This window comes from Gavia stellata, chromosome 13, assembly GCF_030936135.1.
Source record: "Gavia stellata isolate bGavSte3 chromosome 13, bGavSte3.hap2, whole genome shotgun sequence".
NCBI classification, from domain to species: domain Eukaryota; kingdom Metazoa; phylum Chordata; class Aves; order Gaviiformes; family Gaviidae; genus Gavia; species Gavia stellata.
In genome coordinates, this window is record NC_082606.1 from 24,345,896 (window position 1) to 24,365,995 (window position 20,100).

The 20,100-nt window shown below is 57.6% G+C and overlaps 1 protein-coding gene across 4 annotated transcripts in view; it reads left to right on the plus strand.

Annotated features, from left to right (window-relative positions):
- Nucleotides 1-20,100, plus strand: part of FRMD5 (FERM domain containing 5) — a 113,771-nt gene that overhangs the window by 78,122 nt on the left and 15,549 nt on the right. For 2 of the 4 annotated variants that reach the window (XM_059823703.1, XM_059823705.1), the window contains exons 2-5: nucleotides 8,032-8,136; nucleotides 12,678-12,720; nucleotides 13,302-13,380; nucleotides 19,710-19,807. In XM_059823703.1, the coding sequence (XP_059679686.1) occupies nucleotides 8,032-8,136; nucleotides 12,678-12,720; nucleotides 13,302-13,380; nucleotides 19,710-19,807 (325 nt within the window). Of the gene's footprint in view, nucleotides 1-8,031; nucleotides 8,137-12,677; nucleotides 12,721-13,301; nucleotides 13,381-19,709; nucleotides 19,808-20,100 lie in introns of those variants that run through there. The other 2 variants (XM_059823704.1, XM_059823707.1) reach the window with 2 other exon arrangements.

Genomic DNA, 20,100 nt, shown 5'->3' on the forward strand with positions numbered 1-20,100 from the left:
AGTGCCATGAGATCTGGTCCCAGCGACACCCCAGCACCCTTGGACGAGATCGGGTGCGAGGGAGGACGCGGGGGCTGAGCTGAAGGGGGTCAGGGCCCCCCCCAGCGTTGCCCCATGCTGCCACGCTGCCCTGCAGCGCTGAAACCATTCGGATTTCGCTCGTGCTTCGGGGTGGCGGGCAGTGCGGCGGCAGGGACCATCACAGAAAAATGGAGGTTTGCAGGTTTTCTGCCTGCCTGTGCCATAATGCAGCCTTCTGCGAGCAGTGGCACATCTTCATCTCCTTTAACACGAGACTAGGCAAAATTAGGGACTATTATGAATCAGAACCCTTCAGAGTGGTACGTCACGAGTGACTGGCAATCCGTGTTACCCTCCGCAGCTCTGCGCTGGAAGCAGCAGCCAGCAGCACAGCGTCAGCAGGGCCGCGTGGGCTCCTGGCACAGCCGCTGCCGCTGCGCTGTCTGCAGACCAGCCTCCACCGGGAACGCTCCTTATCGTCCCGCTCAGTCGCGTAATTGAAATTAACAACGGTAACGCACCGCCCTGCAGTGTCCTGATGTGTCTGGGACACGACGCTCTGCTTATCTGTAGTTCCTCAAGTTTTTATACGTAGCAGAAGTTTAAGACAGAGAAAAGTCATTAGCAGCTGTTAGTATTCGGCAGCGAGTCACTCCGCGTGGGGCGGGTCAGCTTGGCACGCCGCGTTCCCGGTGTGCGGTGTGTGCAAGCGGGGTTTGCTAACAGTGCAGCTGGCAACAGTCTCTCTGTTCGACTGCTGTACCCTGAAAAGCTGACCTCAAAAACTTGCAAACCTTAGGACAAATATAAGTCTTACTACAAGAACATATAAAGATCAAAACATAGACTATGTCAGCTGGTATTATGCAATAGACAGCTCTTTTAAGTTGTGATTTGTAAAGACAGTTCAGATAATTTCCTGAAAGACATCCTCATAATGATTAATTTAAAATATGTTTAATTCATTCAAGTTAGGGAGATCAAAGAGAATGCGTTTTCCCCTGTAATGCCGTTTGCGTTTTTACACTTTCACTATATTCCATTGGACTGGGGGGCTGTCTGATTTGTCCGTCCTTGCGATTGCTTTGTGTTAAAATCACAGAGGAACGTATTATGCGGACGTTCGTGCTAATTTGGGGCATGGCTAGGGAAAGGGCGAAGAGCCTGGAGCAAACCCCTGCAACACTGGCTCGGGGAGGTGAGGAGGGGCGTGATGCTGCGGGTGGCAAAATCATCCCCTCTGCTCTTGTCCAGCCAGAAAGGTTCACGCCTTTGCGGCTTCCTCTGGCATTTTCCATGACTGTCGTCTGTAACAGACTTTCCTGAGCGTGAAAGTTCGATGAGCAGGAGCAGGCAGAGCCCACGTTGGTGCCGGGCGATGAGCAGTGCCTGGCAGGGGCTGCCTGCGGCAGGGCAGGGTCCCAGCCGGAGCGGCCAGATGTGCCCCGCGCCGCTGGCGGCGGATTGCGCGGGTTGCGGCAGCTGCTTCGGCTGTAACAGCCCTTCAGGTCTAATTTGGAATAATTTATGGGTATGTCTTTATTTATGCAACTACAGTTCCTGTTAATGGTCGGTCGTTTTAACCTCTGTGGCTGTGTCAAATGTCCTTTAGTTCAGCCTGCGAAGTAATCTTCCCTAGGGGAAGAAAATAAAATCAGTATTTATTACTGTTTTCTATATAATGCAGGAAGAGGTCCAGTCTTCCTAATGCACATATCAGCTGATCTGGGAAGGGTATTTTGCACCCGATAGGCGAGCAAGGCTTGGGTGTTTGTTCTGCTGCTCAGAGGATGCTTTCTCTTCTCAAGCTCCGTGTTGCTGCTTCAGTCCACATTGAAAAAATGAATATTATTTAATGAAAGAACAATACCTTGCTCTAACTCAGGAAAAGTGATTTGGATTCTGGCAGGTTTCGTTATTCCTCTCCATTCTGTGCCCTTGTACCTGAGCCGGGCACACAGCCTGTGCCGGGTGGTGGTTGTGTTTGACAGTGATGGATGATACGCGCAGAGACTCAATTAGCCTATTAATAAAGCACAATCTAGGCCGCGCTTTTCCAAGTTCGGCACCTAAATCCGTGTTCAGGCTCATAAATGAGCGGCCTCATTTCCTGAGCAGCGGCCGGTGGTGCCGGTGACCGCCGCGTGCTGGCGAGCCGGCCGGCAGCTCCCCGCTCAGCCGAGCCGGAGGCGTTGTGCGCCATGTCCCCGGGCGCAGCTGCAGCGGGACGGTGGGCGAGGGGCGCAGGCCTGGAGGGACCTGCTTTGGGGTGGGGATGGGTGGGCATCGCCGCCGCGGGGACCCAGCCCAGGACCGTCCACATCTGCGTTCCCAGCGGGAGCAGCAGCTGACGGGGACCTGCCGATTCCCAGCGGCGGGAAATGAACGTCTCTGCACAAGGGAGGTAGGGAGGGCTGCGGGGCGAGGCGGGTGTTCGCCCCGCCAGGGCTGGGCTCCCGGGGCACGCGGGCTTTGCCAGCCCGAGGAGTCGCCTTTGGCTCAGGCTGGAGCCGAGCGGTTGCGCTCAAACTCCGGGTTTCTGGTCCTCGAGCCGTGCAAAAAGGGATACGGCTGGTGCGGATGGGCCCTGGGGTCCCCACCGTACCTCCTCCTCTCCCCACTGTGGACTGGCGTCTCGTTCCTCTGCGGGGTGGTCTCTGCTGGACACCATCTGAGGATGCTTCCCGAGCAGCACCGGGGCTGGCTGTACCCGCGGGGCTGCACGGGAGCTGCTGCGTGGGTGCCCGTCCTGCGCAGCCGCAATGCATCGAAGCCTCGTGGGGCTGGTGCCCAGCCTGCGGCTTGCCCAGCGGGTCCCTGGCCAATGGCCCCGGCTGCAGGGCTGCAACAAACGCAGCTGACCTGCGTGGCTGGGGGGGGCGACCAGCGCCATGAACCCAGCCCTGTGAGGGTCCGGCATGCAGGGCGGGCTGTGGCTGGCGGCAGCTGAAATGCAAGTTTCGGTATCTGAGTATGGAAACGGGAATCCTTCATTTTTTTCCAATGTTGGATGCATTTGGACATCATAGCAAGGGTACGCGGGGGGCTTTGCTGTTTGGCCTGGGGAGGAGGAGGGAGGGATGCTGGAGAGGAGCGCAGGCAGAGACGATTCCTGAAATTTTAGCTCTGCGCTGTCAGAGCGTTGTTCGTGTTGGCTGGCAGGACTTGCTGCCTGCGGGGAGTTCTGTTTGTTTATGGTCTCAGCATCTCCCAAGGACTGGGATGGGTTTTGGCAGGACTGCTGCCTGCTCAGCTCCAGCCCATCTCCCCAGCCGTGCTGCGGCTGCAAAACACTTCAGCTGCCTCAGTGCAAACTCTCCTGGCACCACTCTCAATGCTCTCCTGCTACTTTACCTTCTTCCTGCCCAGAAGAGCTGTCTCGAGTCTCCATTTCCACAGCAAGGAGAGCTGCTGAAAATCTCGGTAATAAATTGGGGAAGAGCGTGAGTCAGCTGAGCTGAGCCAGGCTGGCATTCACCGCGGTGCCCAGCCGGCAGCCGTCCCCAGCTGCAGGCTCTGCAAGCAGGCTTTTGGCTGCTCCGCTGTATTTTACCGGCAGGGTCCAAAAGCCCAGCACTGTTTTACTTTGGCGTGAGCCAGGCGAGGTTCGGCGAGCATTTTACTGCCAGGCTGCAAGGTCGGGCTCCTCCAGGTGAGCGCGAGGGCAGCTTGCTGTGCCATGCCAGCAGCGAGCAGCCTGGCCGGCATGAGGACACTTGTCCTCTCAGGTGCCAAACGACCTTGTGGCCCCGTGAACAGCACCTGAAGTCCTCGGCTGCATTCCCTTGGAGTGGTGGGTGCCCGGCGTCCCCCCGAGGAGCTGCAGTCCTGGAGCGGGATGCTGACCCGCAGCTGCTGCGCGGGCAGCATGAGCAGTGGGGCTGGGGCTGGGGCTGGGGCTGGGGCTGGGCTGCAGCCCCACGGGCATCACCGGTACCCTCAGGACAAAGCAAGGAGCCAGCCACTGTGGCCGGGGCTGCCTTTGAGCACGGGCTTTCGATGGCACCTGCTGATGCGGCCATGGGAGGTGGTGTCATACACAGCGGCTTCTTTGGTGCTCCTCCCTGGATTCTCTGCGATCCCTCCCAGGGGATTAGCTTGCAGGAAAGCAAAACCTCACTGTTACCCTCAGCGTAGTGAGAGCAAAGCCGCAGACCTGTTCATTGGCCCAGAGGGGTTTTACAAACCACAGAACCGAGGAGCTTTGCATCCCGGCGGCTGCGGCTGGAGCTGTGGCTGGAGCAGAGCTGAGCCGAGCCCACTGCGGCCGTGCCACGTGCTCTTGTGGGGAGCACCTGGCTGCTGAAACTTCATCCCAAAGCCATCTCGTCGGCTCAAACAAAGCTCTTCTGGAGTCAGTTTTCTCCTGCGTGTGCACGCAGCCCGCAGGGGCATGGGTACAAGGCTAATGGAGTGGGGGGTGTCTGTTTAATCTGCAGAGATGTGATGCTGCTGAGAGAAGTGAACATGCCTGTGCCCCTCGGCATGGGGAGAGACATCTGAATGCCCCCAAGGACTCAGGCTACGGCTCAGTGTCTTTTGACACCATGTGTTTTACAGTGCATCAGTCACTGTATAAAAAGCCGCCCTTGGATGCATCCCAAACAGATCCCGTTAAACACATTTGCCACAGGAGGCTTTTTAAGACTTGACTTAAGCTTGGCCGATGCCCAAGTGAGTCCCACCCCATTCTGCGAGCGAGGGGTGAAGCAGGAGAGAGCAGGGACTTGCTCCCAGGGCTGTCGGGCTGTGCAGGTCAGCCCATGCCCCGGGGGTGGCTTGAGACAGCTCTGGGGGGTGGGATGCCTGAGGCTGCAGGGATCAAGCTTGGAGGCAGCCAACAGATCCTTCCCATGGTCTCTGAGTATTTTAGCAAAACAGCCGTGCTGATGCCATGAGCGCAGAGCCGGGCTCCGGGAGATGCAGGTGCCGGAGTGAGGGGAGGGCTGGGGTACGACTGTGACGGCACCGGCCCCGGGGCGGAGGGTTGGGGCACAGTCACCAGCAGGATTTCCAAAGGAGGCTTCACATCGGTGATCGCTTCGAGACCATCATCTTCTGGGAGCAGCACAGCCCGGTGAGCATCCCCTGCCCCTCGGCCGGGCTTCGCTGGGCAGCACCGGGGTCTTCCCTCTGCCGCTCCGCCTGGTGCAAGGGCTGTCTGTCCTCCTTCTTCCTTCCATTGGGGCTGCAGCGGGAGTGGGTGCTGCACGCCCCGCATTCCCTCCGGCCCTTTCCTCTGTGCTGCACAGCTGATTCTGCTCCTGACTTCTGTGTGCAGCTGCCCAAGACACTCCATCAGCCCATTGCCGCTGGCCGAGCGCCAGCGCTGCAGCAGCCGGGCGAGCAGGATGGGCTCTCCCTGCGCGTCCGCCTGCGAAGGCAGAGTTTGGTCCGCCTGCGAAGGCAGAGTTTGCACCCCGGGAGCCGGGATGGCCCCTGCTCCGGCGGCAGCGCTGCCCGGGGTCACCGCCTCGGATCACCTTGTTGCTGCCCTGGTGCCTGCCAGGCTCTGGCACCAGTGCTGAGGGCAAGTCATTTTAGCAGCTGCAGGACTGCAGCCTGAACTTCATGACTCTGTAAACGAAGGACTATTTATTTAAAATGCAGAGACATTTATCATACCATACCAAGCCCCAGGAACGGGTTAATGCCAGACTTGCGGGGTTCCCTGATTGCACAGCCTATGTGTACTGAGTGATTATTTGATCAGATAATGCACGCTTTAAATGTATTTGTCAGGAAACAGAAACCTGTGTTATCTGAAGGAAGCAGCTTCGGCTGTCAGGAGCCGCCTTTGATCTGCAGAGATGCTGCGCTGTAAAGCAGGTCCCCCCTCGCCTGCAAGGTAAAGCAGGTCCCCCATCGCCTGCAGCACAGCCATTCCCGGGAACTTCGGCAAAGCCCAGAGCACGGCCAAGGGCAGGCAGCAGGGAGGGCTGGCGGGCTGAGGGGACGGATCCTGCCAGCGCATCCCCGTCAGCCCGGGCACCTGGGTACTGTTTGCTCTGCCAAAAAGGGGCAGCGACAGCAGGGTCAGAACGACTTTACCTCTTCTCCCTCCCTGGCCCTGGGCAAGGGTGTTTCCCAGGGCAGCAGCATGTGGTTTAAGCTTTTCAGAAATAAATAAAATACTGGTTTTGATCCCAAACCTGGCACAGACTGAGAGGACCCCCCTCTCAGCAAGCACTGAGCCTCGGGGTGAGACCACCGCGGAGGTATGGCTCTGCTTGGCACAGAGCCACTGCCCCTGGGACGGATCCTGCGGGCAGCTCTGCTGAGCAGAGGTTCATGAATTACTTGGGTGTATGTCGGTTCTTGTCCATGAGCAAAATGTTACAGCAGTCAATTATAAATTGCATGGAAAATTTTGGAGCAGTTAAATTGCTGTCATTCAAGGGGTTCAATATACAGCGTTGCACAGCTGTACACTTGGTCTGGGTAAGTCCCATTGCTGAGAAATCAGCTCTTGGTGGGGGGCTCTACAGCCCTTGGGGGCACGATTCTGGAGAGCTAAGAAAGTGTTGAGCCAGAAGAGCTTCAGTGTACCTCCTTATTCTTCTGGGCTCATTGATTCCAAACCTTTGGCGGGTAGGAAAACCATTTCTGCATAAAGCGGTGATCATCTTCTTGACAGAGGGGATGCACAGCCCATCTCCGACAGTGAGCCCCATGGCTGGATGAGGGTCCCAGGGAGCTGTGAACAGACTTACTGCGGTTCTGGGGGCTGTGAGTGGGTGTCACTGGGGTCCTGGTGCCCTCGGCTCTCTCAGGTGCTGCCTTTCCACACCAAATGCAGGAAGGACCACGGTGGCCTGGGCCAGCGCTGCTGTGGAGCAGCTCACAGCGCTCAAATTCAGTGTGTGCGTCAGTCTTGGCAGCGCTGGAAATTAAATTTTTAATACTTTTGAGATTTATCAGATTTTATAGCTATAATACTTTAAAATTCCCCATTATTGTCCAGTCTAGCACTGTCTGTAAGTTGTACTGGCAGACAGGCCCTTATAAAGCTGTAATTCTCATTGCCCAGGCGCTCCCGCTCTCTCCAGAGTGGGGGTCTGGCAGCACAGGCTGGTCCTGGAGAAAGTATAAATCCGTGGAGTCCCTCTGCCGCAGCCCGCAGCCATGCAGAGCCCTGGGGACAAGGGAGGGGGAAGGTTTTTTCCTAAAAGCTCAATAGCGGAAAAGGGCACAGAAGAAATATGCTAAAACTAGGCAGGTCAGCGCTGGACTCGTGCCGTAGTGCCAGACCAGGGATGGACTGTTTGAGAGAGCCGGGAGAGAGCAAAAGCCATGAGCTGACGGTGACCTGTGCCATGCCTACGGGGAGGGAGTCCGGAAGGGATCACAACAGCAGCAAAGCTGTGACCTTGCTGACCTGAGTGCCTGAAAACACGGGCCCGGCAAACAGACCCCAAAACTCACAGCTTCCCCGTCTAACGCCTCGCTGCGACTCGAGGTGCAGAGTGATTCCCAGGCAGACTCTGACCTTGGTCACAGTTCTCTTTATGCTTTGAAAATACCCTGGGTGTTTCGTGGCCTTCAGGCCACGTTTGGGGCGGTTGCTGTCCTGCGCTGCTCTCACTCTGGCCCTCGCCGCACTCTCGCCACGCTCCATCCAGGCAGCTTCGCCTCCGCAGCGCTGCCTGGAGCCGCCTGGGCGCAGATCTGTTGTCCAAGCGAATGTGGGGTTTGGGCGATGCTGCGGTCTCCTGCCGAGCCCTGGGCAGCCTCAGCATCCCGCCCGGTCACGAGCCGCAGGTCTGAGGATGGGGATGGGACTGGTGCGCTCTGGGGGTCCTGCTCCCGGCTGCTGTTGGGCTGCACCTCCAGTTGGGATGGGAGGCAGTTGCTGAGCTGAAAATATCACGGCTGAAGCACCAGGGAAGTTGGTGGCATTTGCACCGTTGTTGGCGTCACCTTCCAAGTTTGGGACCCTTCACCCACCCGGTGCCTCTGCCCCACTGCCATTGTCCTGCCCCTTTGTAAATGAGTTTCTTTGTCTTGCAGAGAGATGCCAAGGGCCAGTACCTGTTCGACCTTCTCTGCCACCACCTGAACCTGCTGGAGAAGGACTACTTCGGCATTCGGTTTGTGGACCCCGACAAGCAAAGGGTGAGAGCCCTTCCTGCCTGGTCTGGCTCTTGGGGTTTCTTGCAGCTCAGTGGTATCAGACTTGTCCTCACTGCTGCGGCTGCAAACCGGAGCGCAAGGCAAAGGGGTGCAATGAAATTCGGTTTAGGTGGTGATGAGGGGCTCTTCCCCAGCAGTTCTCCCCCACCCCGCTGCTGGAAAAGGAGGGTTATGGGTGCCCTGATGGGGTCATTGCTTTGTCCGTGGGAAGGGCATCTACTCACGGCCCCCTGAGCACCCTGGGGAGACCCCCTGCCCCTTCCCACCTCTTCTGCCAGAGCCAGGGCTGAGTCTCGTGCTGCAGCCCCGGGGAGGGGGGGGCAGCATTCACCGGGGCCCGGCAGCAGCAGCCTCAGTGTCCCGGCCCCGCTGACATCTCCTCGGCGTCGATCGGGATGTGCGAGCCGGGGGAACTTGCACAGCTCTCAGATCCCCACGCGAGTGGTGAAAGCATCTTGCGTTTGCCAAGTGAGAGGATTTGATGCTATCGCACAGGCGAAGAGGGAGATCTCCTGACACTGGGTTTGCAGGACTATTTCTAGAGCAGAGTTGTGTTTTAACACCCAGATTAGGCCATCCAAACACTTGGGCATGTTGCCTCGGGCAACGAAGAGCGAAACAAGACGTCGGAGTGCATGGAGCTGAGAGCCCCCACGGCAGGACCTGGTCTGACCTGGCAGCGCAGCTCCCAGCACGGATCCGTGCAGAGTCCCGCCGAGTCCCGGGGCAGCTGCAGCAGGTCCGGGCGGGGGGTGGCACAGCCTCTCGCAGAGCCCCACGGGTGGGTCCCGTGTCCCATGGTCCCGGCAAGCGGGATTTCCATGCAGTAGTTGTGTGAGTGAGTCCCTTCTTCAGGGTTAACTGTCCACGCTCCTTCTAAAACACGTGCAGACCACAAGCTCCGCACAAACACATGTTAAATCGCTGTTTGCCGTTAGAACACGTGAGGTTTGTGAATGAGAAGCACTGTGAACGCGCTCGCAGGTGTAGCTAGTAATAACAATCTTGCGATGCGCTTCCTGCTGATCAGTATAAGCCACCGTAACAAACAGTTTTGCTCCCCAAGGCACTTTCTGTGGGGTCTGTTGTAGGGAGCAGCCGCTGCTGAGCGAGGAGCTGGGCTCCGTGTCGCTGCCAGCAGCCGGGGAGCTGCTCCCTCGCTGCTGCCTGCAGTGGGACAGGGCCCCTCTGAGCCCCTCGCACCCCACTTCCCCCTTCCAGGGGCACCCACTGACACTCACATGGCTTGTCTCGCCCGGAGCAGTAGCCTCCTCTTCCTCATCCTTCCCACCTTGCTAAGTTGGAGCCACCAGGGAGTGCGAGATGCTGCTGCCTCTTGCGGGGTCTCCGTACCATCACCCCCCCCGATCACCTGTGCTCCCCGACTTCTATTTTCCGGGCTCTCTCCCTCCCGACCTCTCCAGCCTTCTCCCAGATCTGCCTCCTGGCCGTCGTCACCACGCTGATGCACGACCTGATGGCTGGATTTGCCGTGGCTGTGGAGTGGTGGCTGTTCAGTGCTGGAGAGCAGCATTTTTCTTGCATGACGCTGGCGGATCGTTAACTGCCGCTCCACTGGTGTCGGCTCTTTGTTTCCCTGCTTTTTGGTGAATGGCCTCTTTAAACACATGTAGACATAAAACCCTGTGCATAATGCATTATTATGCATCGTCTCTGTGGGCATGGTTGGTGGAGAGAGAGAGCGCAGCTGAAGTCTGCGCTCACCGAGAGCTCTGCACGGCGCTCTGGAAAACCCCTTGGCACAGTCACCCCGTGGAGGAGTGTATTGGGGTTTCTTCTCGGAGCACCTTCTCTTGCAGCAAAGGAGCGGGCAGATGGAGAACGCAGGGTCTGTGTCTTGTCCGAGCTGGTGCAAGGAGAGGACGTTTCTCTGCTGTCGTGTGTGGTGGTGTCAGTGTCCAGGGCTGGATCCTGCCCGGTGCTTCTGCGCTCTGCGTGCAAAGCCCAAAGCCCTCAGGCAGCAGCGTGGGACCCCCCTGGAGAGGGGGAGAGCGGCGCGGAGGCAGAGCTGGCACGCTCGGCAATGCTGAGGACAGTCCTTTTACCGGTGCTTTGCTTCTCCTGGGGATAATCCAATTCAGGTCAGGCCATGAGGGTTGAGGCAAGAGCCATCGCTCAGCTTTAAGCAGCATCCCAGGATGGGACTGCTCGGGGCGGGGGGTCAAAGAGCTGCCCGGGTTTAGCACTTCCTCGGCTGAAAGTGCTGCATTTAAGCCTGTGATGAACTAAGCTGTCTCTTCAGTCCATTATTTCTGATGCACAAGTCAATATTCCTTATTGAAAGTGTGCTCTGCCACATGCCTGACGGGCAGCTTGGGCTGGGGAGGGCCCGGGGGGGGGCACAGCAAGCGGGGCCGGACTCTGCTCCCGCCTGGGGCTGGGCTGGGAGCCGCAGCGCTCGTGTGATGTGGGAGAGGCGGCTGCTGCAGCCCGCAGCACGCTCCAGGCACAGCGACGGCTCCTGCCGGGAGGGCACGTGGCAGTCATTGAAAATCTCTTAATTTTTAAGCGTGGCCATGAGGAGCCTGTGCACTGCCCTGGGGCTGCTGCAAGTGAGATGCATCTGCTGAGAGCACGGGGCCACGGAGAGCAGAGATGCTGAAAAGTGAAGAAAAAGAGAGAAGAAATCCTGCCTCCTTGCCCGGCACTCTGTTGGGTCTGGGTCAGAGGATGCTGATGCCGGCACTCAAACCGTTTCAGCCCAGTCCAAAAGACAACGGTGCTTCTTCCCAGCGTGGTGGGGGCTGTTGTGACCTGGAGGTTCCCTTGGTCCTGCGGTGGGCTCCGGGGACCGGGGCAGGCGTTTCCCGCAGGAACCCTCCTTGATGTTCCCTGTCCCCTACGCCACTGTCGGAGCCCCAGGACCGCTCGCTGCTGGCGGACGTCGGATCCCTGGGGGCTGCCCCTCGCCCCCAGGCTTCCCAAAGCCTCCTGCCCAAAGGGCTGTGTCTGCACCGGCACGGGAGTTACCCACGCGAGGGACCAGACCCCCAGGTAACGGGGCACGCCGTGGCCCCTCGAGCCCTGCCGCTGGATTTTGCAGTGCTGCCAGCAGCACGTCTGCGTCAGGTGCCAAACGTGCCCCAGAAATGCCCGAGTGAAACCCAGCCCAGTTTGTGCAGCTGCGTGGAGCCACTGCTCACTGGTTTTGTCTCAGCGGTGGGCATTAACATTTAGTTTTTCTGTGGCAATCCCAGATTTCAGTGATGTATCTTTGTAGATCTGTAATCCTTTGTGCTAACTAGTGTTTGCCTTAATTGTAGTCACTTTGCTTTGGTGTTTTGGCGTTCCGTCTTCCCAACACAGGCATCTGAAGCCGTTTCTCGACTGACAACACTTTGTTTCCTAAATGTGCCTGCTCAAACTGTCAAATCAAAGCAGCAGCTATTGCAGAGACTTCGCTGCAGGCAGAGCTTGATGGTTTCTTTTTGGTGGCACAGGAGTATAATTTCAGAAACGCAGGCTTAAACTTAACCTTCCCGGTGTCGTGCTGTATTTATAGATGCTGGTTCCTTTTGGGGTTGGGCTGGGTGATTTCAGCCGGTCGTTGCAGCCAGCGCTGCAGAGCGATCGCCCTCCCCGGCAGAACCGCGCTGCTGTGCGCTCCCGCCTGCCGGCACTGCGGCGGCACGGACGGCGGCAACCCCCGGGAGCTGCACGTCCCCGCGGCCGCGGTGGGGGTCAGCGGGACGCCGGGCAGAGCCCCAGCGGACCCCCACATTCCCCAGGGCAGGCAGCCTGCGGGGGCCAGGGTGCATGCAGGACCTGGATTTAGGCTTTAAAAATCAGATTTGAAAGTGAGGAGTCCACGCACTTCTTCAACAGTGTCCAGTGCACACGTGCAACCCCGTGGCACCAGCGAAGGGTGATTTTAACAGCCGGGGACCAGGTGCCTCGGCACAAAAATGTTCACCTCTTGCTGTGATGGCTTACTCAGCCGGCCGGTGAGCAGAGCACCGAGAGCGGGAGGTTGCGCAGGCTGAAGAAGGACGCCTTTGCCGTGTAACTTGGCCAAGTTGCTGTCACTGATAGAAAACTGTGCTTGACCTTGGGGACAGCATGTCCTGTTGAGCAAAGGAAGATGCCTCCCGGCGAGCCCCTGCTCTGGCGCTGGCAGAGGGTCCTTGCTGGGCACTGAGCAAGCGCAGCCGCTCACCCCGGCGTCACCGGAGCTCGGCTGTGCCACCGCCTCGACCCGATGGGGCTGCCAAGAGGGGACGTGGGGGACCTGGCTTGCCCTGGGGCCAGGCAGAGAAAGAGATGAGGATGGGGGACGCTGGGGCTCGGGTCCCGCTTGGGCCCTCCCTCGGCTGCGGGCGCACGGGCAGGGGCTGCAGCCCCCCCCACCTCTGCCGTGCAGCTTATGGAGCTGCCACAGCATAGCCTTTTTTTTCAAGCAGAGGGGTTTTTTTGGTTTGTTTAGTTTTGCCCCGAAGAGTCAATGTTATTAATTGAAAGTATTTGTTACTGCATTGCTTTAATTACCTTCTTTTTCATTTCAGCATTGGCTGGAATTTACCAAGTCGGTTGTGAAGCAGATGAGGGGTGAGTATCGCTACAAGCAGATGTCCCGGGCAGGCGGTGCGTGCTCCCTTCGTTTTAGATGTATTTCCATTTTCTCCCGTCCTTCCCCTCTGGGGTCAATTCCCGGCACATCTCCCAGAAAAAGGGCCTTTTTGATTATCCACAAAGCTGTTCTGCTGGGTCGAAAGTGGGATCATCCTCCACCGGTCCCACTGCAGTGGCAGCCGGCTGTGCCCGCGGGCACGGGGCACCGGTCCTGCCGGAGTCCAGGACAGAAATGATGGGGATGAGCAAAGCGAGACTGGCCGGGGCCTGCCTGGCGAGCAGGGAGAGGGGTGTGCGGCTGGCAGATGGTGCCACGGGCACTTCCCCATGGCTTTACCGGGAACATCTGCTCCCCCCATGGCCACCACAGCAGGGAGCGTCCCTGTGCCCATCCCCTCCCTCCTTACCGAGGGCAGCTGGGTGCGTTTGGGGGTAACGGGGAAGGCAGGTGAGACCCCCAGCAATATCCGACCACCTCCTCGAGCGGGGTTATTCGGGAGGACGAAGGGGACAAACCCTGTCACTTGGTGACCGCGGTATCGCTGTTCTCCCTGCAGCCCAGCCTCCCTTCACCATGTGCTTCCGCGTGAAGTTCTATCCCACGGACCCCGCTGCGTTGAAGGAGGAGATCACCAGGTAAGACCCCGGCACACAGGGACCGGCCAGCCCCGCGCCGGGCAGCGAGGGCTTGGCCAAGGCAGGAACACGCCCTGCCGGGCTTCGTTTTATAGTCAATGGGGGGGCGACAGGCATTTAGATTTCCAAACCTGAACGTTTCTGGGCTGTCACAACTGTGCTTGTGAGCGCGTGGAGCGGCCGTGCCTGGCGGGGAGCACTAGCTGGGGGCTTGGACCCGCTGACTTGGTTTTCGGCTGTGGTCGGTTACAAAAACCGCGTTCCCAGGGCAAGGTGCTCCCATTGCAGCACTACTCACCGGACCGTCCGGCGCAGCTTCGGTACGATCCTGCCAATGCAGAACAGTTCCTGGGCTGCACCAGCCGCGTGCCCTTCCCTGCGGCTCTCCTAAATCTCTCCTTCCAGCTGGACCCCCCCAGTCCCGGCCAGTGCAGAGAGGTGGGTTCAAGCAGGAGCAGCAGTTCACCTGCAAGAGTCCATTTTCGGCTTCTGCTAATACTCTTGCCACTTCTGAATCAGCTGTTAGTGCCACTGCCTGAGCACATCCTTAGCTCAGGGTGTCATTACGTGCGCTTGGTCTGTCGGGAAGGGTTTGAGTGTCTCCAGATCCCTTGACGTCCCCTGGAAGTAATTAGCCACATCCCTTTTACGTAAGGGGCATGAGTGCTCTGGGAGAAACGGGTGATAAACTGCGATGCAGAAACTTGACAGCGCTTCTCTCGAGTTTCTATCTTTAGGGGCTCTTCATGCTGCTCTTCCTGCCAGAAGGAAGGATGTGAAGAGCACTCGCTGAGAAATCGCAGCAGCTTTGGAAAACAAGCCATGACTGTGGACCTCCGGGGCACGAGAGCCCAGACCCCCCGCCTGCCCTGGCGTGGAGGGTCGGGTCTCTGCCTGAGGCAGCCGGGCTGGCGCTTCTGCTAAAGCTTTCTGCCTTTTTCCCCTGGAACCTTTTGCCATTATTGCTGCAAATAATTCTTAGTTGTCTTTGCGAGGGGTTTGCTGTGGAGAAGGTAATAAAAACGGTGTGGACCGGGTGCAGGGAGCATGCCAAGGGCCGGGAGCACTGCCATGGCATGGGCACCCCACCGTCCCCCACCAGCCCAGGAGCAGGGTAGTCACCCACCCCCGGGGCGGGACCCCTTGCTCCGCCGGCAGCTCGTCACTGCAGTGCCTCCGCTGCTGCTACACCCAGCGCGGGGTGCAGGCTGCGTCATTCTGGAGCACAAGTCTGATGAGGAGCGGCTGAGGGAGCTGGGGGTGTTCAGTCTGGAGAAGAGGGGGCTGAGGGGAGACCTCATCGCTCTCTACAACTGCCTGAAAGGGGGTTGTGGGGAGGGGGGTGTTGGTCTCTTCTCCCAAGTGACAAGTGACAGGACAAGAGGAGATGGCCTCAAGTTGCACCAGGGGAGGTTTAGACTGGATATTAGGAAAAATGTCTTTCCTGAGAGAGCGGTGGAGCACTGGCAGAGGCTGCCCAGGGAGGTGGTGGAGTCACCATCGCTGGAGGTGTTCAAGGAATGTGTGGCCGTGGCACTGCGGGACATGGTTTAGTGGGCATGGGGGGGTTGGGGTGATGGTTGGACTTGATGGTCTTACAGGTCTTTTCCAACCTTAGTGATCCTGTGATTCTGTGATTTGCCCGCTGTGCTGTGGTGCAGGGGAGCTAGAAGTGCTCCAGCCTCACCCGAGGGCTGGGTGGGAAGCACCAGCCTTGCTTTTGAGTTCCCAAACACGGCAGGTCTTGGGCGCACAGGCTCCATTAAATGCCGAATGAAATTTGCTAGAACTGTTTGAAGGTGCTGCGGGGAATTTTACATCCTAAGATAAGGCCAGAGCGTGAAAGGCAGCATGTCAGCATGCCGTGGGACCGGGAGCAGACCTGGCCCGTAGGCTCAGCCTGGGCTCGGCACAGAGCTGGGAGAGCCCCGAGGGCTGACGGGGCGTCAGGCACAGCAAGTGCCTTGTCCCCCAGTTCTGCTAGAGAAGGCAAAGAGGGAACTGCCTTTAATCACCCTGCTGACGTGTCAGACACCACAACGTGCTTTCCCCTCGGTGTGCTGTGCCCGGGTACGTTAGGGCTGAGCCTGGGCTCTCTGTGTGCCCGTGGCAGCGAGACCCCAGACCCGGGTGGGCGTCTCTGCGAGGGGCTGTGGCAGCAGGGACCACCACTGGGGCACATGCCAGGGTCCGTTGCGGCTCCCTGTGAGACTGCTGCCACCTTTTAAAGCAAAGCTGGGAGTGAGTTCCTCAACCACACTTAGATGTTCTCCAGATTTTCCTCAGATCAGGTCGAGAGGCTTTAAGTGAACCTATAACGCAGAAAGCGAGGACGGGCGGATGGCTCAGGCCCGGGGCTCACCGAGGCTCCTGTCCTGGCGCTGGCAGGGGCCGTTTGCCAAGGATGTAGTTGGAAGAGGGAGGTGGCACGGATGAACCTCTGTAACTCAGTGGTGTCCCCTGGGGTCTGTCCTGCGCTTGTCCCTGGCACATGCAGTGGTGTTACTGTCGGGGCGGCGAGCTCCCTTGCCAGCCCTGCACCCAGGAGAGGGGTTGAGCTTTGCCATCAGGGTGCTTTGGGTGATCAGGGGACTGTCACCTTTTGGGTAGCAGCTCCTGCTCACCAGCTGTCCTCCTCCAATGTCACATGGAGACAAGGGAGAGCTCATGTTGGGACTTCTCCTCTCCCTCTCCCTCTCCCTCTCCCTCTCCCTCTCCCTCTCCCTCTCCCTCTCCCTCTCCCTCTCCCTCTCCCTCTCCCTCTCCCTCTCCCTCTCCTCTCACTGGGCCACTGTGGCAGGAGCCGGCTCATTCTCACAAGCTCTAGGAGGGAAATGTTTTGCTTTTCTTCTGCTTTTAGTCATTTGCGTGTGTCCTTACGTGATGTCCAGGCCAGGGAGATGATCTGGAGGAGCGACACATGACGAAATGACTGCAGAAACGCTTTTCCTGACTGTGCCCTGCACCTGGGTTTGGGGTGTGAAAGAGTGCAAAACGTGTAGGGTGCCATCCGCCAAAACGCAGGTGGGGGCTCCAGACAAAGCCAGCGAGCTGCGTCTGCGAACAGAAGGTCTGGGTGTGGGGAAAAAACATTCTTATTTGTCTGCAGCGCTCCCTGCTCCTACCTCGGCTTTTACCTGCGGTGTCCCTTAGTTGGAGGCAGGAGATCGTCAGTCCTGGAGAAGAAACCCCTCGATTACCTGTAAAAAACAGGGACAAAAGTGGCACAGACGCCTCTCGGTATCTTCAAAGCAGGCTGCAAACGCCGTGTCGCACTGCGGACGGTCAGCCGCCGCAAATTGCAGGACCCCCAATGCCTTGGCCCCAAATACCCCCAAAGGTGGCGAATAGCCCTTGTCATTCGCTCGGAGTGGCTCCTCGCAGCAGCCCGAAGCCGTCCAGCCCCGAGTCCCACCGCGCATCCAGGCCCTGCGCTGGGCTGCCGTTCCTCCATCTGCTCCGGCTGCCGTTCCATATTCCTGATGAATAGCTGGGGTCCTTGCTAAGCGCGTCGAGAATTAAGTAGGCTTACTGATAGAGCTAAATATATTCCAGGATTTAATTCTTGGGCTTTTCAGTCTATTTCTGCAGGCAGCAAATGCAAGAGGATGTCTGGGCTTTTGCAGCCTCTTCTGCAGCGTGTTTGCAATATACCTGGGCTCAGCTTTTTGCTTCAGTTTTGCATTAATAAACTCCCTGTATTTTTGTTGGGCGGATCAGTTAGAAGTAGAGGCTGGTGAGGTGTTTTAAAAACTCTTCCGGAGTTTGTTCTCCCCTTGATAACACACAAAACTAATGAAAGCTTTGCTTGTGTTGCACAGAAGGACCCAAAAACCAAAACTAAAAAAAAACCCTTAAGGTGTTGTTTGGAAGCCTGAGAAAGTTTCGGTTCTTCCTGTCTGACCTTAGACCGGAGATGCAGATTAGGGGGAAAGCATTTTTAAAGAGCCCTGTGCGCATTGGCTGTGCCTGTTTAATGTCTTCATGGTGTCCAGAATGCCGGTATTTCTGCTGCTGCCAGGACATGCGCTGTAATCAGCTTTCTTGGGTATGACTGATCTGGTTTTTCATACAGGCACTTTTTAGGGGACCCAGAGAAGTGTCCAGGAATAGTTTCACACGGATACATCTCCTTGCTTTGCTTAAGAGGCAGTTATTTAGTTTGCAGATCTTAGTTTACTCCCAGGACTGCAACCCTGTGCAGCCCTCAGGCCTGAATTTGAATGTGAAATGGCCAAAAGCATCGCCTCTGAATAACGACAGCTATTATGTGGGCATTAAGCTGTGCATACAATATGCTAATTGTATTTCTTTTCTTTAATCGGAGATTAGCAAACATCTGCAGTTGTCAAGCACAGTAGGGAGAATTGAAATGTGGGTCAGGCATTTACCCTTGGAGGGTGGGAGCTGGACCCGAAGAGCGTTGGGGATGGAGCCAGCCCGGGATGGAGCCAGCCCGGGAGCGCAGCGGTTCCAGTTCAGAAATACTTCCCATCTTTAATGTCCTCTTCCAAGGCAGCCTCAGCCCCAGCGCTGCCCCGGGAAACTCCTCGTTCCAGGGGATATTTCCAAGGCATAAGCAAGGCTTTGGAAAACCTGTTTGGCACCTGCTGAGTGTTTTTCCGTGGTTGGTAAAACCAGCTCAGATCTACGGACCGGGGGTCGGGGGGGCTTGGCAGGGTCAGACCCATTTGATGATGCATTTTTAACAGGCTCTGTGCTGGGTGCTGCGCAAGGGCTGGGGCAGCAAAGGTCTTGTGCTGGCGGTGCTCGCCGGCCGAGCCCGGGGTCTCCCTCCCGGCTGGCCCCTGGCCGGCGTGCTCAGGCAGCAGCAGGATTTGTCACCCTGAGCTCTGGAAGCCTTGGCCACCAACCCCTGAGGCTGCCGGTGCTGCAGAGGTGGTGGTGGGGACAGGGAGCAGAAGACATGTTCTCCTTCCCGTGAATAGAGCATGAGCCCGGCTTTAGGGCTGCAGCCACCTCCGCTCCGTTTGTGCCCTGCAGCTGATGTGAGAGTGGAGCGCTGCAGCCCAGCCGGGCTCAGGCTGGCTGCCCAGGGGCTGGGGCCCGGGTCTGATGGTCCCCCCGGGTCCCCCATGGCACCAGGACGAGCCCCCCGTGCAGCTGGGCTGCCCCTGCTCGCTGCCATTCCAGATGTGCCTGCAACTGCAGCTGAAACCTGGGCTTAAAGTTCACTTTCCTCTGGACCAAGTACACTTTAATACCTGGATTTCTCTTTAATATTTTTTATCTGTGAAAATTATTGGTTTGTCTCATCATAAATAGGGATTTGAGAAATGAAACATGACTGAGATGTTGCGGAGTGCAAGTCTGATTATTTAAACACATTTCTGAGCACTCCAATTTCCATTTCACTCTATGACTTACGTTTTACCATCAAAAGGTTTTCCCAAATACATTGCCACATGACTCAGCCCAAACTGTTACTTAGGTTTAAATTTATTCAGGTATGTAATTCTCCAACATACTTTATCTTTTCACTGGTCTTTGGTGTGTGGAGATAGAGACAGGCGAGCGCAAGAGGTAGTTCGCTCTAGATGACATAGTGTTGATCGTTGGCGAGCACGGAGGAGGTAAGTGGGTGCGTACGCAGAGACCTGGAAGGATGCAGAAAGTTGGGGAAGGAGAAAATCACATTTCAGGGAGGCTGAGCAGCCGGGCAACGATGCAGGACGGGGAAGCGCAGCAGTCACTGGTGGGGTCAGGACCACGAGACCCCCTTCAGAGCATCATCCCTGGGCACCTCAGCCCCGGTGACCTTGTGATGGACTGGGGTGGCTGCAGTTGCGTTTGGGCACCGCTGCCCATAACAGGGTGAGACATCGCAGGGGACCCTGGGGGCTGGCGGGCAGAGGGGACCGGCACCTCCTTGGCTATGAGTTTCTTTCTTCCCGTGTTTTCCCTGGTTGGGAGTGCGCGTCCAAGTATCTCCGTGCCCGAGGGAGCTCGTTGTCTCTGCCGGCAGCTCTGTGGCCATGCCGCTGGGGAGCCAGGTTGGTGGAGACCTCCATCAGAACTCGGGGTCGGGTGCCAGCCCCGGAGCAGGCGGCCCCGGAGCAGGCGCCGCGTCCCTGCGGGCTGGAGCGGGACTGTGATGTGCAGATCTGAGCCCCAGCACCGGTCCTGACCGGGGGGAGCTGCCCGGTAATTAGCACTTGTTCGCTCCTAGCAAGCGTAATGTCTTGGAAATGGGCGGCTCGGAGAGAAATGTTAGTGCAAGTGTCTCGTGGCAGATACTCCACATCTAAATTGCCTGTTTAGGTAGTTTAAACTTTGCTTAATAAATGGACTGCCTCTTCTGTCCTCAGGTATTTAGTCTTCCTGCAGATCAAAAGGGATCTCTACCATGGCCGACTCCTCTGCAAGACGTCGGATGCTGCTTTGTTGGCCGCCTATATCCTTCAAGGTAATGCTTTTTGACAAGATAAATTTGCTTTTCATGCTAAGTACTGATTACATTATTTCACTTACAACAGATCACTGCACCTAGAATACAAATGTCATCCCGCCAGTGCGAGGCTCATGCTTCAAGACTGTGCTTGTGCCGCGCAGTGCTGGGCTGGAGGAGGGTGAGGATTGATGTTGGGGTCTCACCCGCAGCAGGAGCACCGCGCTGCCGTCTGCTCCCTGAGCTGTCCCACCTGCATTCGGGGCAGCGGTGTCCCCGTGAGCATCCCCTCAGCTCATCCAGCCCGTGTC